Raw genomic sequence first — 23,837 nt, forward strand, 5'->3', positions numbered from 1 at the left:
CAGGAAAGAGATGGTATAATCTCAAGGAAAACCTTGATGCAAAGGAAGCTTCCCAGGGACTGATGACTCATGAAGCAGAGACTTTCCTGTGAGTCAGTACTAAAGGTTAGCATGAGGGCAGAGGGCTGAGTATTGTTAGAAGCAATTGTGGTTTGTACAAGTAGGAAAACAGGTGTCTTACTGTCAATAAAGATGGAAATGCATATTCTGCAACAAGAAGGATATTTTTAAAAACAATAATAATATTGCCTTAGTAGAAATCAACTTGGGGAAATGGCGTAGGTTGTAGTTAGAGATATAATTCCAAACAAAAACCATGTTCTTTTTTATTTTTTGTCCTATTCTCTTTTTCTGGGGGGCTTTCAGGCTGTATATAGAATTAAATTCATAATTAAGTGGGTTCTGGAAGGAGCTATGTGATGTACATAAATTCAATTTGTTCTATTCCATTTCTGATTTACAATGGAAGACTTTGGAATTCCATGAGATGAAAAATGTACATTTATAAAATTTTTCTACTGCCTAATACATTTTTTTAAACCTTTGTACTTCGGTGTATTGTCTCATAGGTGGAAGATTGGTAAGGGTGGGCAATGGGGGTCAAGTGACTTGCCCAGGGTCACACAGCTGGGAAGTGGCTGAGGCCGGGTTTGAACCTAGGACCTCCTGTCTCTAGGTCTGACTCTCACTCCACTGAGGTACCCAGCTGCCCCTGCCTAATACATTTTTATTCCATTCAGCAGAAAAAAAGAACTTTTAATAGTTAGCAAATTGTCAAAGGAACAACTTAAATAATTTTGACAACAGACATATGAATAATTAAAATGTATTTTCTTGCATAATCACAAAATCTGGAAACAGATGCCAAAAAGGTGGTGACACAATTATCTAATGTTTATAAGATGCTTGCAACAAAGATATTCTGACTGATACAAAAGGATTTCTGCTTTTTATGATTAAAAAAACCCTACTCGTTTCTACAGCTGGGTAATGATATTTTTAGCCATAGTAATTCTCAAAGATAAGCTATCTAGTCAAAGGGGAATATGGATTTGCACATCTTATCATTTTTTCCCTTCACAACATCTCTTGTATTGGTCCTATTTTCTCTTCTCACATAGCCATCAACTTGGTCCAGATTCTAAGTACTTTCTATTTGAATTCTTTAAGTAGCCTATTTACACCTGGACTATCTCCAAAGACTTCTAATTGATCTTGATTCAATTCTCTCCCCAATTCAGTCCATCCTCTACTCAGCTGCCAGTGATCTTCCTTAAAAAAGGTCTGATTATTATAGAAACACAGCCCTCCACTCAATAAATTCCAGTGACTCTTTAGTATCCCTAGGGTAAAAAAAATTGTGATTGGATTTTAAAGCTCTTCACAAGTTGCCATCTTCCTACCTTTCCTGTGTTCCTTAAATTTTTCTGTCTCCACTGACTCTATGATCCAGAATACTGCTCTTCTTACTGTGTCTCACATATGACATGCCTTCTTCAAACTATTTTTTCGCTAGCTGTTTTTGCATTTGAAATGTTCTCTTTCTTTACTTCTATACCCTGGTATCCTTCAAAATCCAGCTTTTATTTCATCTTCAATAAGTCTTTCCTGTTCCCTAACAGTAATGGAGTCTGACCCATATGGTTATCTCCCAATTACTTTATGTTATTTTTTTAGACATAGTTATTTGTGTGTTATCTCTCCCACTAAAATGTAAGTCCTTTGAGGGCAGGGACAATATTGCTTGTTTTCTTTTATATCACCCACACTTAGCACAGAGTTTGACATAGAGTCAAATAATAAATAAATTATTAATAAATGCTTGTTAATTCTGAATGACCAACTGAAAAAATTATGAGTGGCTGACATATTGAATATTCATTAAGCAAACATTGACTAAGTACTTACTATTTTAAGCAATATGAGTAATAAGAAAGGAATAAAATGGTCCCTACCCTCCAGGAATGTATATACTACTTAGGGGTAAATTTGTATATTTGCTATATTATATACCCACTACCAAACTAAGAAAGAAGTCAGCAAACACTTTTTCATACCCCTCCATTTTTATAAACAAAAAAATCCAGCATTCCCCTTCTTTTTCCTTTTCCTCTCTCCCATATTTTACATAACATACTTGTTGAGTTAGTTCTTTGCTGAGAGTTTTTCCCAATTATATTCTTCTGCAATTTTGCTACCATGTAGAATTTTTCTGCTCTCAAATTACACATTGATTTTTTCTCTTTCCATGTATTTTTCAAAAGGTCTAGTAAATTCTCTTCTGTATCCAAATGAGTTTGCTGCATGAGTGTATAAACATAATTTTAATTTCTTTTGTAAAGAATGTTTTCTATTCTACCTACCTGTTTAAATTATTTACTTTGATGTAAACCCTGACTTCATTTCCCTGCTCAATGAAAAAAGAAGCATGAAATGAAAGCATATTAGTGAAAAACTCCAATTTTTTTTGTTTTCAAAATTTACCAAAAATAAAGATCCATTCTTGGATGCCTTCCTTTCAGACTAAATTTTTAATGTCTCAAACTGGACCTCTACTAATACCCAATTCTGATGCCTTTTGGTGGTATGGAAGTGAGAAGATAGTTCAATTCATGAAGACTATGTCAGAAAGGGCAAGATATGGAAGGTGCTGGCTAAGCTAGAAAAGCTTTGAGAAAAGGTCCTCATGAGCTGCATGTTTCTTGGCCTAATCCAACAATATTTGAAGAGTAAGTTTATGACCAGTTTAGCTGAAGAATATGAACATTTTAGACACAGCAACTCTGGAAGACTTTCCACTACAGAATTATTGCTACCTGTCTTGATAGAGGAAATCTCTATAGTGACAAAAAAAAGCTGAAATTCAGAAGTACTTGGTAAATGCTTATTGATCAATTTGTTGATCTTGGGCAAGTCGCTCAGTCTCTCAGCGACTCCATTTCCTTAGGTATAATAAATGAGGAGCAGGGGTGAGAAAGAAACAGATGATTTTCAAAGCCACTTAAACCTTATACATCAGTGGTTCCCAAACTTTTTTGGCCTACCGCCCCCTTTCCAGAAAAAAATATTACTTAGCCCCCTGGAAATTATTTTTTTTATTTTAATAGCAACTAATAGGAAAGATAAATGCACATGTGGCCAACACCGCCCTCCTGGATCACTGCAGCACCCACCAGGGGGTGGTAGCACCCACTTTGGGAATCACTGTTATACATTCTGTCATGTACATCAAGCTACAATTTGAAAATGCTGTCTATGGTTAAGACAGAACAAAAGGCACAGAAGGAAATGTTATAACAGCACTGCCAAGGTGGCCCTCAGTTACATGAAAGGAGACATACATGATTACAAAGCATATCAGATACCTATATCCTGTTTGTGCTAGCTTCATCATAAATAACTAAGGTATATTAGAAACAATTCTACCTTTCTTCCTCTGGCAAGATTCTACCATCTCAGACAAAACCAGATAATTCATATATCTTTGACTCCCTGCTTATTGCTTCCTAATTAATGGAATAATGTTGATAGCTTAGAATAAGATAAATCCATTTCTCTGGAAAGACCTTAAATGAGGTTTTGCTCCTCTGCTTTTTGCAATGCAAAACTGGATAGCATTCTAACTAGCAGGACAGCCTTTTCCTACCTTCATATGATCATCTTTGCTAAAAGTTAAAATAATGGGGTAACCACTCTACATGACTATTACAAATGGGGAAAAGCTGTACTCATCAGAGATATTCACCATACGTAAAAACATATCAATCACATCTTCTTCAGGTCCAGGGTCATCTCCCATTGCATTCTCTCAAGTGACTTCAGAAATCTGGATAGAAGTCATGACCAAAAGCCAATGGAAAATCCAATGCTACAGTCTTCCAGCCAAGAAACACAAGACCAATAATAGTTCTAAGATTGCATTTTAATTATATTTTCTAAAATTAAATAAAATCATTTTGACAAAATGTGAAAATTAATGCTTTGTTCTTTGAACATTTGTTCTCATTATATGAATTTTAAAAAAGGCTTCAAACCTAGAGATATAAATCAAGATTAGCATATTACCTACCTCCCCCAAAGAATTTTCATTAGCATAGTTTATAGAGTCTCAATGACACCAGCAAATATTTCAGGGACAAACATTTTCCAAAGAACATGGCCAGTTCTAACTCTTTAAAAAATCTGATGAGCAAACAGTTTTGAAAACACTCAGGCCATCTTAAGTACACAGAGTTCCACATATAAGAGGCCAGAAGACATTCTGGGAAGAGTAAGAGTGGGGCATCAAATAAATATTCAAAGAAATGTTTACACTAACACACTGGCACCCCTAAGTGAACAAAAATTGTTCTATAACAATTGAAACAGATGTTTTAACTTTTAGGTTTACTTTTTTCAAATTCTTCCTTGAGCTGTTAGGACATAATACCAATTCAAATATTTATTTGCTTCAACAGGCAGTGATTTTTTTATTTGGAAATAGCTTCCCATTAAAGGTGCAGGCCACAAACTCATCTATTATGGTGGAAAATAACAAACCTATTTTCTACAGATAATCTATTCTTTTTATAATTACTGAATTTTAAAATGTATATCTAAAATGAATACCTCTAACATTGTTATCATAAATCTCTCACCAATAAATATGTGAAATTAATTAAATTTATTTTCCATCCTTTATTTCTTGTTCTACTCATTCCTAAAAATGGGAAAGAATGTAAAATAGGCAAAGTATAAAGGATCCCTTCTTGCTATGTTTTGGGAAGACACATCCCTCACTGACCTTTGTGTTCAAAAGGGATAACAAGGAAAATTAATATTTAAATCTGCTTGTTGTCATCCTAGAAACCTCTTCCATAATAGAAACATTGATAAGTTTATTTCAAAAAATCATTTTGGGTACACAAGGGATTTTTTTTTCAAGGTGTAATTAGGAAATGTATAAATTTTACTAAGAAAAAAAAAGGATGTCAGTCAATTAACATTCATTTAGCATCTACATTCCAGGCATTGTGCTGGTGAGACAAAGAAGGGCAAAAACCAAATCTTACTCTTGAGAAGCTCACAATATAATGAAGGAGAACACATGCAAACAACTATGTGCAAATAAGGTATATACAGAATAAATTGTTGGTTGTGATCAGTTGTTTAAATTCTATCTGGCTCTTCATGACTCCATTTGGAGTTTCCTTGGTACAGATATTCATGTGGTTTATCATTTCCTTTCCAACTCATTTTATAGATGAAGAAACTGAGGCAAAGAAAAGGTTAAGTGACCTGCTCAAGGTCATACAGTCAGTATCTAAGTCAGGTTTTGAATTTAGGTATTACTGACTCTGGGCCTGACCATCTATCCACTGCACCACATAGCTGCACACAGAATAAATAGAAGGAATATATTTAAATTAAGAATATTAAGAATAAGGCTTCCTTTAGAAGAACAGAATTTTAGTTGGGACTTGAAGGAGGCCAGAGAACCCAGAAGATATAGAGGAGGAAGGAGAGCATTCTTTGTATAAAGGTGAGTCAGTGAAAATGTCCAGAGTGAAGAAATGGAATAGTGACGTGTCTTGTTCCAGAAACAGAAAGGAAATCAATGTCATTTAATCAGAGAGCAAGAGAGAACTAGCACACACATTTGTAAGGGGAGGGGGCATCCTGAGGTATAATAGGAATGGAGACATCTATGAATATCTTCATTCATAGTCAGATAGGTAGGGGTAGAATGGAAGAGGGCAAATTTATGCAGAGCTTTGAATATAAAAAAGGGTTTTATATTTGTTCCTGAAGATAAGGAGTTCCTACAATTTATGGAGTAAAGAGTAACATGGTCATACATGAGTCTTAGGAAATCTACTTTGACAGATGACTATTTGTATTTCCCTACTTTTGAATATTCCAAAAAGCTTCTCTTATTATAAACAAACGAGACATAGAGAAATCTTACAGTAAGGAAAAAAGAGAAAACCTAGAAAAAATAAAAGGTTTGTTTTTTTCAAAATAACAACATTTAAGTTCCCTAGTAGTAAATATTCATGCCAAAGAATCTTTGCCAAACTCTGATTTAGCGATCTTCTAAAAATTACAGATAGCAAAGTTCACTTCCTTTGTAAAAGTTGGTTTGTGCCACGAAAGAAACTCAAGACCTACATTATTGTTTATGAGTAGAAGCATTTTAAAAATAACTAAACAGAATTTGGCTAGTCAAACTCTGGGAGGGCTACCGAGTGAAATTATCAGTTTTAAGCAGATGCTTCTCTACCATGCCCTTTGCCAAATAGCACAAAGGTAAAGGTTATTTTTGTACTAGCAATCTGCTATATATTATTTTAAAAACTGTTACAGAATAAAGTTGTTTTCTTACTGCCAAGATGTCATTTTTGGAAAAGATCACTGTGAAAAGATATGATTTTCTCCCTCCTTGATAATATCAGTCAAAGAAGTTAATTCCTTGGAGGATCATAATTGTTCTTTGTACATCTTTGTACCTTCAAAATGGCATAAAATGCATCTTGAAACAATAGGTACTTCATAATAACTTAATGAATTAATAATTATATGCTAATCCCAGGTTAAGAAAAAGAAGAAGGGAATGCAGGGAATTCAGTATAATAATAATAGTTTACCTTTTACTCCACTAGGCATTTTAAGGTTTGAAAAGCACTTTCTATTTACTATCTCATTTGAGTCTCATAAGAAAGGTGCTTGATGGATATTATCCCCACTTTACAAACAGACACTAAGCTCAGAAAGCTTAAGTGCCTTGCTTAGAGGTATAGAGCTAGTACATATCTGAGGCAGGATTAGGACCCAGGTTTTCCCAAATGCAAGCCAAGTACTCCACCCACTATGCAACGCTGCTCCTCAATACTCCACTTGCTACCCACAAAAAACAAAACACTATAATCTTTGTTAATGCCATTATTCCAAACATTAATTGACATCTACATAAAATGATTAAATTTGCAAAGGCATTTACACATATTTAATCTCATTTAAGCCTAATGATAACTTGGGCTATTTATTGCCAACATTTTATGAATGACAAAAATGAGAATCAAAAAGATCAATCAATAAGCATCGCATGCTTGCTTTAGGTCAGGTGCTATGCTAGGCACTACTGATACAAATATGAAAGTGAGAACGTCACTACTCTCAAAGAATTTAAATTTCAATAGAATGGTGGCCAGAAAAGGAAGTTAGCCAAAGCCGATGGACAATATTAAATAAGTAAATCCATACAAAGGTAAATTGTTAAAGTCTTTTTCTTTGATATGATTATTGTTCCCATTGCAAAGTAAGATCTAGAACAGAGGTAGGGTTATAGGGGGACAGGAAAGGGTGGATGGAAAATTATCTACAATAATACTGACTCTCAGGGGTTTGTATAATCCCTTTTTTTAAAACCCTTACATTCCATCTTAGAATCAATACTGTGTATTGGTCCCAAGGCAGAGAGTGGTAAATGCTAGGCAATGGGGGTTAAGTGACTTGCCCAGGGTCACAAAGCTAGGAAGTGTCTGAGGCCAGATTTGAACCTAGGACTTCCCATCTCTAGGCCTGGCTCTTAATTCACTGAGCCACCCAGCTGCCCCCTAAAATTATATACTCTTAACAAAAGGATCAGAGATATTTTTTTCAAAGCAGAGTTCATAAGACATTCTTTGGCATCTTAGTATCAAATATTTCTTTGAAAATCAACAATAAATACAACAAGCATATTTCTTGCCTTCTCAATGGTGGAGGGGCAGAAGGGAGAGTTTGAAACTCAGTTTTTTTTAAATGAATGCTAAAATTAAAAACAATAAATACAAAAATGCATTATATTCACTATCTCTCACTCAAATATATGACTATGAAGATGTATCTCTAGCAAAAGCGTGCCTTGTATTCTGCTCATTTTTTCAAGAATATCCTGAAGACATGTTTAAACCATTCTCATGTTTATAGAGGTAAGAAAGTGTTTCCTTTGACCTTCTTGGTTTTTTGTAATAATGCTCCCTTTGAAATATCCTGATAACTTGTCACTTATTTAACCAGGTTTTCTTTATGCTGAAAACAGCAATATATATTTTTTTTGAGAATTCCATGTGTTATTTTTAAAAAACTCATTCCCTGCTTCTTCTGTTTTGTGTCTGAAATAATAATAATTAAACTAACAAAAATTTAGCATTTACTATGTTCCAGGTACTGTGCTAAGTGCTTTATAATTATCTAATACATTTACAGTATTTCCAGCTTATTATATAATCATTTAAAGATCATAGAAAATAAAATGGGTAACTTGGATTGCATAAAATTAAAAAAACATTTACATCAACAAACCCAATGAAGCTAAGTTTAAAAGGGAAACAGTTAATTAAAAAACAAAAACTTTGTAGCAAATTTGTCTAGTAAACGTCTTATTTCCAGGCTACAAAAGGAACTGATTCAAATTTTTAGGAATATATGCTGGCTTACTTTGAGAACTCTAAAGTAAACTAAAATTTAATTGAAATCTTTGTGTCAACTTTTTCTGAAAAGGGTTTTGTATCCAAGATATAGAAGCAAACCACAAATATATTTGACCAAAAGTCATTTCCCAATAGCTAAAAGGTTATAAATAGTTTTCAATAGAAAAATTGCAAAGTATTAAAAAACATATGAATGGATGCTCCAAATTACTACAAATAAGAAAAAGGTAAATCAAAACACCCTGAAATTTTATCAAGATTACAAAATAGTGATAATCAGTGATGAAGGGACTATAAAGATAGGCACACTGGTGCATTGTTAGTGGAGTTGTAAAGTGTTATAACCTATTTAGGAAGAAATTTGGAATTATGCATATAAAGTAAATAAAATGTTAATCTACTTTGTTTCCATTTCTAAGCTCATACCCCAAAAGAAGACAATGATAAGAAGGAAATTCCCACATATACCTAAACATTTATAGTAGCACTTTTTGTGATAGCAAAAAATTGGGGAAAAAAACTAATAAATGACCATCAACTACAGAATGGTTGTGGTATACAAAGAAAATAGAAAATTACCATGCTATAAAAATGTGATGAATACAGAAAGCAAGTGAAGATCCATATGAACTGATGCGGAGTAAAGTAGGCAAAGCCAGGAAAACAATATATACAATAAAATGGAAAGAATAACTCCCCCAAAAATCCAAAGTGAATATTATAAAATTATAAAGAATATGTAAGTATGACTAAAAAGGAAAAGATGTGAGAGGATGATTCCAACCCAATCCTCAGTGGAACTGAAAGACCACAGATAGTGCATATTGCACATGTTCTCAGAGTTCTCAATGTATTGATCAGTTTTAATGAATTTTTTACTCTTTGTTTTTTTAAAATAATATTTGCTATGTGTGCTATGTGTGATAATATAGCTCTTTGGGAGGAGTATACTGAATAGGAATACTGAAGAAAACTATGATGATATGAAAAATAAAGACACCAATAAAATTAATTTTTAAAATAAGGAAATGGGTGGTGTCAGATAAACTTGGAAAGACTTCAATCTATGTTGATCAAGTAATAAACATTTATTAAACAGTTACTATGTACTAGGCACTATGCAAAGTGCTGGGGATATAAAAAAAGAGGTAAAAGACAGTCCCTAGCCTTAAAGAGTTTACTGAATGACCTTAAGGCTTGTATGAACTGATAAACAGAGAAATGAACAGAAGCAAGAGAATAATTTATGCAATATGATAAAGACAACCAACTTTGAAGGACTAAGATCTCTGATCAATGAAATAAAAAATCAAGATTGGTTGGGATCAGTGATTAAGAATACCACTTTCTGAAAGAGAGTTGATGGATTAAATAAATATGAAGCATTCATTTTTAGATGGCCAATATGGGCATTCATTTTAATTGGTTAAGAATATTTGTTACATTGTACAAAGATTTTGTTTTTCTTTTTTTCCCCCTTTTAATAGAGGAAGAGGTAGGAAGGAGAAAAATAAGTGTTGGTCAACAGAATTTTAAAAATAAATAGTTCATACTTATTAATTATTTGTTTTTTACTGCTTACTAGATTTCTCATTTTCTGATAATGAAGTATGGAAATCCCTGAATATTATATTTTATCAATTTCTCTTTGTAGTATTTAAGCTTTTATCTTGATAAAATAAATATGGAATTTCTTAGAATGTATAAACAAAATTAGACTGAATATTATTTAAAGTTATTACCATCTTTAAATACCAGTATTTTTCCATTGACATATTTTACCTCGATATTGTAAAAATTCAACAAGACCTGATCAAACACATCACATAAGGTTTTTGATAGTATTCCCTCCAATCACCCTTATGCAGAGGTTGCTATTCCATTGTTCCTTTGCTCATGATCTTAGAGCTTCTGTGAAATGATATGAAAGGCATTCTCTTCTTAGCTTTTTTAGTAAGATGCTTTATAAGACTACTGTGGAAGATTTCTGACAATAATTTTGAATAAATAACTAAAAGCATTTAATGCAATTATAGGTGACATTTGGAAATTCTAACTTTTCCTAGAATTTCAGAAACTCACATTTTAATATTGACTATGATCATTGTCATATCCTTCTTCTTGTTAGATCATGATATTTACCTTTGTTGTGATTTGATCCTATATTACTTTGACAGTACATTAGTCATAGCAGTTTCACTCTACACAGACTCTAGCATATGCTCCACCATACCTGTTACTTGAGTGGGTGCTATCACTTGGCTGGCACTTGATGTAGAAGCTTCAGGAGCAACCTCTACAGGAACAGGAGGTGATGTTTTTTCAATCACTACTATATGACAAGGGGCAAATGGATAAAAAAAAGTACTTTATATATGTTAGAAGTCCATTTCAAAAGACACATAGACTGTATAAGCAATTTCACAATATATAAGACTAATCTGAAGGTCTTTGAGTTTTGCATGGGGTTTTGAAAAGGCACCTTGCAGAAACCTGTAAATATCAACAAATGCTAGCATTGAGTAAGAAAGTAATTTAAGACAGAAGATGTAATAAAACAGAAGTGATTCACCTCTGTGCTCACACAAAATATAGATTAACAAGCTAGTGGTTCCCTTATTCAAAAAATAAAGGGCATCTGCATTATTTAAAAAAATTTTCATGTATCTTCACATAATAATGGCAATACTTTACCTACTTATGAGATTAAAAGAAATGTTACAAAATAGAAGTATTGTCATATCATACCATATTCTTTTTATACATATTAACAGTTTTAGATTATAGTCTAGTTTTTCCACATACATTTAGAACTTAATGTATAAATCCAAAATGAATTACTGAACTCGTTAATGTATGAATCTAAAATGAATGACTAATCTTTGAAAAATAAAGAAATATGAAACATCTGATTCAGAACATATTAATATACATTTTTCTATTATATCAATTAAAATGGGCTACCTGGATATTGCGGATGTATATTAATAGTTGAAACACCTGGAGACAGTTGAGGTTGACCAGGTTCAAGTTTGGTTTTCTCTTGGTCAACCAGTTCCTAGATGTTGAAAAAGAACGAAAGTGAGAACCACTGTTTAATTCTTCTACATTATGACTCTTACCAAACTAACTGTTTTCTTAATAAAATTTATGAAGGAATATGAAGCTTTTAGACTGCTTTAGGGAAAAATGTGGATTATTTCACTTTATTTTTAAATATTCTACATAAAAATATTTTTAAAACCAATTAGTATCATTTCCATACAAAGGCTTTGTTCATGGTCCAGAACTGCTATAGTAGTCTTTGAACTGTTTTTCTAGTATTGATTACTGACTTGTGTTAATCCATCCACACTCTTCTCACTCTGACACCCTAATGACCAATACACATTTTCAAGACAGCTGGCTGGAATTAGAGGCACAGCCTGCATCCATGGAACTAAGCAGTCTTGCTCAGTTCAACCCAAGGACTGAACTTATTACCTTGGCCCCCTTCATAAATTAGTCTGACCAATTGAGGAAACCAGCCAAAGACAATATATTAAATATTAGATATGATACATTTGCTGTAACAGCATCTGGTAAAGTAAAATATTTCTATAAATTACAGAATATGTATAAAACAGAAGGTTATATTACATCTTCACAAAAATACCAACTTTTCTTTTGAACATATCACACTCTTAATTCTCAGAACAGTGACAGTCAGAGTGAAATTAGGAAAAGTTAGTATCTGCTTAAATCAGAGTGAGTGTGTAAGGAGTCACTGTTGTGGTTTTTTTTCTTTTTCTGCAGTCTTTAATATCTTGGACTTTTCTGAAGTATTTGGCACTGTTGGCCATGCTCTCCTCCTATGATATTGGAAATTTGGGAGTCGTTGAACTAATTTTGGGGTCCCTGATCTAAACTTCCTGTGAAAATTTAGGGCTCTTTCAAACTACATTTCCCATGATTCAACTGGCTTCCTGTCTTACGTGGTAATGCAAGACAGTTAAGTAATAACATAAACAGAAGGATAAATAGTGGGTGCCTGAATTGGTACTTCCTCTTTTCTGCTTTTGGAGTGGAGCCAGGATGGGAAGAGGAGGAGGAAGAAACAGGGTGCGACTTTTAAAATGACTCTTAGCATGGCATGTGGCTTCATTTTTCTAATGACTACCAATAAATCCTTTAAAACCCTAATATTTTTAAATTTATCATTTTATATTCATTTTATTTCTTACACTCCTACATACTCTCCAGTCCCATGGTTTCTATGAAATTAGTCTCCTGGTTCTCTCCCTGACTCTAAAATGGCTCCTTTCCTATAGCTTTGTCTTCTTCCCCTAGCTTCAATAATGTAGGCATTCCTCAAGGCTCTTTCCATGGCCTTCTTTTTTTCTCTCTCTCTACCTTCAACCTTGGAGAGCTTATCCACAATCCTTGGCATGTATTATTGAGATGGGCACTTATTCTCTATGACTTAGTTCAAATGTCACTTCTTCCATAAAGCCTATCCCAGTTCCTCTACCTATAAGTCAATTCCTCATCATTTATTCTCGTAACACTTTATACTTTCTTGTGTATCTACCAGGTTCTAGTTGTAGTATTTCTCTGTTTATGTCTCTCACCTCACACTATACCCTAGAAAAAGAAAATTCCTTGAAGACAAGAATGTTATCTTCCTATTTCCCCCTAAGGCTGTGCATTCAAGTATCTTATTCTTCATTATTAGATGCTGTAAAACTGTATTCAGTAAAAATTCCAGTTTCCACTTATGTGGCTTTTAACTTCATTCCTCTGTATCTCAGTTTCTTTTTTTTTAATGAGAGGACTGTACTAAATGGTCTTCAAAATCTCTGAGTTATAATTATACTTTATGTGTTTTCTTGATTATTAGCTCAAACATTACAGGAGAGAACACATCTTTTCTATGCTCCTCAGTAATTTACATATTATACACAGAGTAGTCACTTGACAAATATTAATTGAATGGATGAAAGAAAATTAGATTTTATCTTATTTTCATGACCTATAACTAAAGAAATATATCATCAAGTAAATACATGATCAGAAAAGGAAAAATAGATTAATAATGACAAAGGAATGGTTTCAGTGCTGCACAGATACACGTAGAATGTTAAAATATCCAGGGGAAAGCATGGAGGAGGCTGTAGAGATTCTCTGTGGAGGCTTTGAGGGAGGACAAGGACAAAAATCAGACATTTTGTGGTAGATAGAACACTGAGCCTAGAGTTCAAATCTTATATCTGTCTTTTAATAGACAATGGATTGTGTTAAGCATGTCGCTCCACCTCTCCCAGTCTTAGTATCTCTAGCTGTATGATAAATGGGTCAGATTGCATGAGCTCTAATCATAGGATTGTTGATACAGTGGAAAGTGGTCTGGATTTGGAGTCAAGAGGATCTTGGTTTAATTCCCAATTATATGACCTTGGGAAAATTACTTAAAATCTCAGGACCTGAATTCCTCATCCATTAAAGAGGAGGTTGGACTAGAACACCTCATACGTCCTTTCCAGCTCTAAATATAATCTGGATCTGACCTAGTCTAAGAATAGCTACAGACTCTCCTCTATAGAAGTGCTGCATATTATCTTGTTACAGATAAAGAACAAAGCATAGGAGCAGCATGGAGGTACAGCTGATAGTGCTGAGCCCAGAGTTAGGAAGACTTGGTTCAAATTTAGTCTGGGATACTTTCTAGTGACCTAGGCAAGTCATTTAACCTCTGTCTGCTTTACTTTCTTCAACTGTAAAATGAACTATTATGATAATAGTACCTACCTTCCAAGTTGGTTATAAGGATCAAATGAGATAATATTTGTAAAGTGCTTGGTAAAGTGTCTGTCACATAGTGGATGTAAAATAAATGCTTATTCACTTGCTTGTCTTCCTCTAAACTAGCTGCCTAAGAACAAACACAAAATCAGCAGGACCTTCCACTCTCTGAGGAATAAAATCAAAGCCACTGGAATTCTTACTGGCTATATTTACCACTCACATTTATCAGAGATTTCTATCCAATCAGCTGCCAAATCTTACTGTTTCTTCCAGCACTAAATCCTTTGGATTCAACTCTGTTCCACTCCTAGCATTATCTGTATTCTCACAGTCTTCTAATTAATCTCCCTCTTTCTGACACTCTCATCACTCCAATTCATCCTATAAACTGCTTCCAAAGAAATCTTCTTTAAACACAGATCTGGCTATATCACTTCCTTTGCTCAATCAAATGCAGTGCATTCTTATTGACTCTAGGATAAAACATAGTCTTCAGTTTAGCTCTTCAGGTCCTACATATCCAGGTAACAGCATATCTTTCTAGCCTCATTAGATATTCTCTCACTCACACTCTGTGATTGTGCCACACAACTACAACCTCTTCCTTCTCTCAAAGAAACTCTTTCTTTCTTCAATATGCAGCTCCAGCATCATCTTTTGCATAGTCTTTCTTGATGCTCCCACCTGCTAATTCTCTCCCTCACAAACTACGTCCTATTTAACTACGTTATATATGTTTTTAATTATTAACTTTGTTTCTATGTTGAATTCATTATGTTACATTTTTCCCCCTCATTACAAGGCAAGTTCACTGTGGATAGCAATTTTTGATTCTTTGAACTTGTATCCCCAGTGGGTGACACATACTTGGTGCTTAATAAGTTCTTGCTGATTAACTAATAGAAAGTCACATTCTAATTTTATGCCACCATGTAGAATTTGATAGAAATATACCTGAAATGTTCTCTAGTTGTGTTTCTTATGGACAACTGCTCTTGGTCTAATGCCAATTATATTTAATTTCAATTGTATTTTGATAATTTATGTAGCTGTATATATCTGTATAGTTTATATATCTCTATTCATAGAGATAGTTATATAGCATGGTAGGTAGAGTACTAGACTTGGAATCAGGAAGACCTGAATTCAAAAATCCTGCCTCAGACACTACCTACTGTTTGTGTGACCTTGAGTAAGTCAGTGAACCACTCTGATTTTTTATCATCTGTAAAATGGGCATAAGAAGATAACCTACCCCAGAGGGTTGTTATGAGCATATATATGTAACCTATATATAATATATGTATAAATTGTTTTAAGCCTTAAAGTATTACATGAATGTTTATCATTTTTATCTTATACATATACATACATGTGTGTACATACATATCATACACACACATACACATGCAAATGCCTATTAGGATTTTTACAAGGGTATCTCAAGCTTTTGGCTCTGATTTGGGCTCAGGCCCTTAACATACTGTAACTAGTTCCCTTCCTCTTTCTTCACTGTCTCACAAAATCCTTTATATTTGAGCAAAGTAAAAGTGTTTCTTTATGTTGAAACAGAGTCTATAGATATAGCTAATATAACTATCACTCTATGACAGTGGTGGGCAAACTTTTTATTTTTTTATTTTTATTTATTGATTTATTATTACCTTCCGCCTTGAATTCAATACTGTGTATGGGCTCCTAGGCAGAAGATTGGTAAGGATAGGCAATGGGGGTCAAGTGACTTGCCCAGGGTCACACAGCTGGGAAGTGTCTGAGGCCGGATTTGAACCTAGGACTTCTGGTCTCTAGGCCTGACTCTCAATCCACTGAGCTACCCAGCTGGCCCTGGCAAACTTTTAAAGAGGGGGCCAAAGGAAAGGAAATGCTCATCTGTCAGTCTTTTTCTAAGGCAACTCTTTGGAAGTTTCATTGTATTGTATCCTACTCATTGTATTCGTCAGATTAGGAATAATGTCCCGTGGCCATAGAACATTTCAGACCCCCATCTGGCCCGCAGGCCATAGTTTGCCCATCACTGCTCTATGAGATTAACTAAATGAAAAGTATAAGAAATGAATAGATTACCTTCTCAGGGGCTGCAGTTGCCACTAAAATCAGAAAAGAAAAAATATTAAGAACAAAACAATGAACAGCAAATATTCCCTTCTTACAAAATTTTACCAATGAGGTCTCAATATTTTAATCCAAAAGATCTAGAGATATAATTTTTCCACTGAAAGCAGATGTCATCCTAAAATATTACTTTTCAAAGAGAGATTAAAAACTTACATTAATGCCATATTGTCTTTCTAACATTCCTATTCCATAACTAGCATGATGCCTAGGTCATAGTAAGGTACTTCAAAAATGTTCATTTGTTAATTGACTAAAAGGGAGAACTTGGGCAGTGGTAAAGTTTGGATACAGTATGCTTTAGTTCAAATTCCATCAAGAAAACAGGGATTCCAATTACCGACTCAATATCCACTGTCTGTGTGATCCTGGGCAAATTATGTTATCTTTCCAAGCCTTATTGTTATAAAATAAGGGGAATAGAATAGAAGATACATGAGTTTTTAATCTCCAAAATTCTATGCTTCAGTGTGTTTTTTATCAAATGCTTAGATATCTGGTTTTGGGGAAAAGGCTTTAAAGCTAGCTTTCTGAGGACAGATAAGGAATCTAATTAAATAACTGTTGTACAGAAATAAAAAAAATAAAATAATTACTCTACAGAAATGCAAAAAAGGCACTTCAGACATAAGTAAAATACTTATTCTAACTATGATGTACAACCAAGAAGTCCTTTACTATTAATTCTGATAAAAAACATCATTTATTTCAAGAGGAGGAGTAGAAAGAATCAGAGAGACATTTTACTCTTAAAGGAAACACCCTGAGCACTCTACTGAAGGCATGTTGCAGACTGACAAGGACAAATGTCAAACAGTTGTCAGTATTAAAGAGCCTCACAGGTATTGTGCCACCATTACTAGCTATATTCAGGGCTATGATAAAAATGAGATATTTGCAGCTAGAAATTCTCTTACAATAATGTGGAAAGTTGCATGGCAAACATTAATCAGCAGTCTGGGATTCAGGATTATCTTCTGTTGCTTGGTTATTTGTCCTTTTTATCAGGTATCTCCTAACTATTCTGGGATACCCATAAATTTAAATTGCCTACTTTCAGCACTGATTATAGAAATCAAAAAGAGGCAAGTCTCATTTCAGACTTTTCATTGTTCTTCATTAAGTAAAAAAATCCTAGATATTAACCCATAAGGCATAAGAGAAATCTCGATATTTATTGAGCTCCCAAGTGAATAATCTCCCTAAAATTAAACTAAAGGTTTAAAACAGTGATTCCCAAAGTGGGCACCACCGCCCCCTGGTGAGTGCTGCAGTGATCCAGGGAAGCGGTGATGGCCACAGGTTTCCTATTAATTGCTATTAAAATTTTAAAAAATTAATTTCCAGGGGGCTAAGTAATATTTTTTCTGGAAAGGGGGCAGTAGGCCAAAAATGTTTGGGAACCACTGTTTTAAAAGATGCATTGACTCTCTAAGAAAATGAGGATGCCAAATAATAAATCTGTCCTGAAATAGTTTAGAGACCTGAGGAAATTAATTATCTTTTTTACATTTCTTAACCTACCCACAAGGAAGAATTTATTCACTGGAAAATTCTAAAATTTTTAGGCTCAGTTTTCTCCTGCCTATAAAAAAGAATAGATACGGAGGAGTTTCACTCCTAGGCTGTATATTCTTAGTGGCAATAACACTGAGAAGAATATATACTCTGCATAGTTAAGTGCAAAAAGATGCAATATTTTTTTCTTTTTCTGACTCTTTTGAGCATATTTTCATAGCATGACAATAAAGGAAGACCTGTTTGCCAGTTAAAGAAGAGAGGCTGACTCACTGAGCTAATATATTGCTGTAGAGAATACACAATTCCCCTGTCCTAGTAATCTGTCCACTGACATTCAACTTTGAAAATCAAAAAAGAGTTTCACTAGAGTAAATATATGAAGTAAGCAAGTGTAAGGTCTCATTTCTTCAGCACTGAGGGAAAGGAATTATTGCCATTATTTTAAGGAAATAAAATAATGAAAATGCTATTTTAACACAGTAAACTGAATTAGAAATAATAGACCTTAACCAGGATCAGACAAATGTAAAATGTCATGGTCAAAATTAAAACTCAAGTGTCTGGAATCTGCTACAACATCGAAAGTCCTCGTTTTCTTTTCCCTGTACAAATGTGCATGCCTCATCCCAGTGCAACCACTAACTTACTATTTGAGCTGAGGCAAGGAATTTAATCTTTCTGGCACATACTTTCATCAGTAGAATGAGAGACTTGAAATGGATGACCCTGAAGTTCCCTTCCAACAGTGACATTCTAAGATTTTTCTACTTCCTTTAATGAGAGACGTTGTGTTACATTGGAAAGAACATTGAATTTGAAGTCAGAGAATATAGGTTCAAATCCTGGGTGTGTGATTTATTGGCTATGTGACCCTGGGACAAGTCACTTAATCTCTCAAGGCCTCAGTTTCCACAGCTGATTTTCATTCTTAATTTAGGATCCTATGGTACTGTTTACTGCCTGGGGCGTTCTGCATGAAGGCACAGAAGCTGAATTGATGTCAGTTCTCTCAAGCCTCTGCGGTACTACTTTGTTCAAGGAAGGACATCCTTGAAGTCATATCCTAGAGAATTAATACAGCTTCCTTAAAGACTTTGGGGAATCATGAAATCCAAAGAGAAATTGAGTTTAATTTGAAATCCAGATAAATGCATGTGAACATCTTTGAAGATCATCAGTTACTTTATGTATACTATTTCAAAACATCATAAACAGGAAAGTAAAAACACAAACACAAACTAGCTATATTTCAGAATCTTTTCCCACTCTCACCTTCATGCACAGCAATCTGAGGCCCTTTTTCCTGGGAGAAGGTCAGTGCCTCTACTGGCTCTTCTTTTGCTGGGAGAGGTGGAGGATGAGTACTTTTAGCAACAGGTTGGATGTTCTTGGGCTTGATATACACAGGTCCTTTACCTATATGGTGATGAATTGGCCTGCGTCTATGAACGCCAGAAACTGTATAACCCATTCCACCAGGACAGATTTCCTTAAAAGCAGCTAGATTTGGGATGGGAAAATATTCCTTTTTAAAATCTAGAAGTTCAAAACTTCAAACAGAGGAAAATAACAAGATGAACATCTTTTTTTAAATCATTGTGTGTGTGTGTATATATATATACACACAAACACACACATACATACATCAGTACCATAAAGAGAGGTGTGAAATGTATAAAAAAATGGCTAATTTATCTAAAAATCTCACTGCTGAGAAAAATGCAAATACAAAAGCCTTTAACTTTAGATTTACCCATTTGCTGATTCTCATCTAATATGTCAAAAATACTCTTATCAAGATCAATTATTGTTTGGTTACACTGAGTAAGATTTTTACCTTTTCTTAAGCCTGATGTCAGATGTTAATTGCCAATAAAGATTTGGACTTGTAGCAATGTGGAAAATTTACCCCTCTCCAATTTATATTGTCTTTTAAACCACTGGTCTCTCTCAATAAAAACAATAACTTTTTATTGTATTATACTAACAAAAATAGAGAGGTAGTAATATTGATTGAAAAGGAAGCTATGTAGAACATTTGGGAGGATTCAATGAGATAGTTTAATTGAGTTTGAAAGAGCTCTGGGTAGTGACAGTGAGGAGATGAACAAGGAAACAGATCAGCTGAATATGGAGGAGTCAGTTAAAGGTAAGAAAAGGGAACAGCCTTTGGGAGGAATATCTATTGGCAGAAATAACATGTCAAACTTGCTGACATGATGTCAGGAAAAACTTCATTCATAGAATGAAGAACTACAAGGTTAAGGATCAGCAGATTGCTGACAGAGAAATATTGCTGAGACTTATAATTGCAGACTGGTTTAAAAGAAAAGTGAATCCCATAGGACAGAGTGAAGAGTTAAATGGCCAACCTGGAGATGAAATAAAAGTAATTATGAAAACCTAAACATTGTATTAAGACCTAGAAAGTTGTTTTATGAAACCAGGCTGTGTCTGTAATTTGTCTACTTGTTTGTAACTAAATATATTCTCAAACATTAATACATATTGCTATATCCCTAAACAGCTGCCTGGTCTTGCAATGTACTGCAGATACACTCCAAAGGAGAAAAGTTCAAAAAAAGAAAAGGAGAAGAGTGATTTCAAAGTTGCAACTGAAGAAGGAAAATATTTTTCCCTATAAGGTGATAACAGAAAATAACAAAAAACAAATATTTTAGTGACCTGGGCTTTTTGCCTCAATGGGAACATTTGTGTCAGCAACAAAAGAAGATATTTTTCTATTAAAAACTTCAGTTTTATACAAGTTCTTCCCACTACAAAGAAAAAAAGGAAAAGAGCATAGAATGGCAAATAAAAAAATAAAGGGAAAAAAGGAAGAGGGGGAGGGAATAAGGAAAAGAAAAAATAAACGAAAAGGAAGGAAGGCAAGAAGGAAAGAAAGGGAGAATTAAAAAGGAAAAAATCCTACAAACAATGTTAAAAAAGCTTTTTAAGAAATATTTTATTCCTCAATTGGTCAGTCTAAGCTGATATGAAAACTTGATACAACGTTCTAAGAACAAAAATCCTTGGATATTTGCTCCTTACAATAGATCCCTAGAAAATGTTTTTCTCCACACTTTTTGTAAATTATTAATATATAACAATACTGTTATTTTCATGGTAATTAAAGTACCAGCCTCAACATGAAACTAGCAGGAAATATAACTTTTAAGCTACATGTGAAATATATTTTCAATGTGATCTTAAATTTTAAATATGGTCATTAATACTGAAATGCCAGTGAATGATGCTTTAAACCAATGATTCCCAAAGTGGGTGCCACCACCCCCTGGTGGGTGCTGCAGCGATCCAGGGGAGTGGTGATGGCCACAGGTGCATTTATCTTTCCTATTAATTGCTATTAAAATTAAAAAAAATAATTTCCAGGGGCTAAGTAATATTTTTCTGGAAAGGGGGCGGTAGGCGAAAAAAGTTTGGGGACCACTGCTTTAAACTATGGAGAACACTGCTCTAATTTATTCCTTGGATTAAATTGTCATGGCACTTATTCTTTTAGAAAATGCACTTTTAAATGACAAAGACACTACATTTGATTGATTTTCATTTGTTTAATTTATGATTTAATTTACAGGCAGCTCCTGTATTAATGATATACCTTAAAAATTAGTGCCTCAAGCCTCGATGTTTACCCAGTGAATATAAAAGGGAAGTTTTCATGAGATGTGAATTTTAAGACTTCACTTTGCCAACCTCTTCCAATTATACTCACTGATGGGAGTAATAATACATTATTATTAAATGGAAAAAAATAGTATATCAGGGATATTGTGAAATTCTATGAAACCAGCCCCTGTATACTATTTCTTAAGATGTAGTATGGATATTGTGAGCAGTAGAGGAAAACAGGCTTTTTATATCCCTTTGTAGGAAGAATATGGTCAAATAATAAGAGTCTTATTATGCTGCTTATATGTCCATGCAATAATAAAATCAAGGGCAATTTTTGTGGATAATGCTATACATGTACAGCAAGTACACATGCCATGTGCCTTTCTTTCTTATAGGCCAAGTTATGGTGAATGAATAAATCACTTCTTGGTATAAATTAGACACTGGGGAAAGAAAATGAATGCTTTCAGACCAATAAGAAATTATGCACCATTCAGTCTAGGATCTCAGACATGAGTAGCTCGACACACATATTCTAAGAACTGGCAAAAGTATAGCATGAATTTTATATGCTTCAGTTTCCAAAGTGATAAGCCTTGTGGTTACTCAGTATTTATAAATAATTTATAAATAAACAAAAATATTTATTGAAAGAAAGAAATTGAGGGGCAAACAGGTTTTCACTTAAGTAACAACTAGACAATAACAGAGATGAAACCATGATGAGTACCATTTTTTTAGTTGGCCATTCCCTATTGTTTTGAATAGTATGTGGGTGTAATCTAAGCTGAGAATGAATTGAAAAAGGGTTTATTAATTGGTTCAGATAGAAATATAATAGCATGTGGAAAATGCCAAGGCTTCTGCTTATGACTTTTCCCAACACTCAGTGTTACTGTCTGTTTATTCTTCTCCCCCTAAAAATATACAAAAAAACCGTGAATTTAACAATGAAAAACAAGAAAGGAAATAAGATTAGATTGGAATAGGTTGCTTTGCCTGCCAATAAACACATACATTTCCCGCTGTGCATTTAGCCCACCTTACCTGTTCCTGGAAGGGGGCATTTCTCACAGTGTGGCCCCCAGGCCTTGCCAACACTGCAACAGCAGAGCTGCTTGCTGAGCTGAACAGAGAGAGGGTGCATGCATTGTCTTCCTGAATTCACCAGTCTGTAACAGGGTCCTTTCTCTTCAGAGATTACAGGGTTATCAGCTACAACAAAAGGACAAGGGAGTGCTAGGTTTGATAAAAGAAACAAAAACAAAAACATAGAACAGAGTCTCATATCTTCAAAAATAACATTCATTCAAATCATATTTATGAGATGTTAATTTAAAATAAAGCCATAAATAATAGCTCACATTTATATAGCTTTTCAAAGTTCACAATGCATTTTCTTCACTACAATCATAGGACAGACTAGAAGTTAAGAGGTTTGCCTGAGGTCACAGAGCTTAAAAGAAGGTGTGGTATATCTGTGATCATGTAAATTCCACTATACCATACTATTTCTTCATGGTTTAGAATGACAATTTATTCTAATTTAGGATGATAACAGTCTCAATTCCTTTCCCACCCTTTTGGACATTAATTTCTAAATAGGAATATAAAATAGGCTATAATCATTTTGGGTCCCTGAATGCATCTGGGTTCTTTCTTTTATTTCAGAACACAGTAGGTATAGGGAGAGAAATATCAATCTATACATGAGAGAAGAGAAATAGATTTTCAATAAAATTACCTTTAAAAATGTTAAGACTGAGTAATTTCAGTGCTATAGTTGGCCTATGAGTCAGGAAGACCTGGGTTCAAATTATGATTTGATATATACAATATGATTGTTAAGCCACTTATCCTCTCAAGATTCAAATCAACTCGCTAACTTTATAAGTGGTAAAGAAGGTGCTAAATTAGGAAGAATTTTTTTTAAAGTTTGGTAATAGAGGTTTAAATTTTTTAAAGAAAACAATACTTTGAAAAATAGAATTGGTCTAATAGAAAATGAAATATTAAAATTTACTGAAGGAAATATTTAAAAAGCAAAATTGGTGAAGTGCAAAAAGAGATAGAAAAGCTGAAGAAAAAATCCCTCAAAATTAATATTGGACAAATGAAAGGTAAAGAATTCATAAGACACGAGGAAACTATAAAACAGTCAAAATAATGACAAAATAGAAGAAAATGTATCTTACTGGCTAAATGGAAATGTATATCATGGAAAAATAGATCAAGGAAAGATAATTTAAGAATTACTGTATTACTGAAAGCCATGATCAAAGAAACAACCTAGACATCATAATTCAAGAA

General features: G+C 33.9%; 1 protein-coding gene across 24 annotated transcripts in view; it reads right to left on the reverse strand.

Moving 5' to 3' along the window:
• The window catches only part of LTBP1 (latent transforming growth factor beta binding protein 1), a 481,657-nt gene that overhangs the window by 133,754 nt on the left and 324,066 nt on the right, over positions 1-23,837 (reverse strand). For 8 of the 24 annotated variants that reach the window (XM_044663664.1, XM_044663684.1, XM_044663687.1 and 5 more), the window contains 5 exons: positions 22,575-22,742; positions 19,164-19,232; positions 16,323-16,345; positions 11,418-11,511; positions 10,687-10,785 (listed from right to left, as the gene is read on the reverse strand). In XM_044663664.1, coding sequence (XP_044519599.1) covers positions 10,687-10,785; positions 11,418-11,511; positions 16,323-16,345; positions 19,164-19,232; positions 22,575-22,742 — 453 coding nt within the window. Of the gene's footprint in view, positions 1-10,686; positions 10,786-11,417; positions 11,512-16,322; positions 16,346-19,163; positions 19,392-22,574; positions 22,743-23,837 lie in introns of all 24 variants that reach the window. The other 16 variants (XM_044663663.1, XM_044663678.1, XM_044663670.1 and 13 more) reach the window with 5 other exon arrangements.

This window comes from Gracilinanus agilis, chromosome 2, assembly GCF_016433145.1.
Source record: "Gracilinanus agilis isolate LMUSP501 chromosome 2, AgileGrace, whole genome shotgun sequence".
In the NCBI taxonomy this organism is placed as follows: Eukaryota; Metazoa; Chordata; class Mammalia; order Didelphimorphia; family Didelphidae; genus Gracilinanus; species Gracilinanus agilis.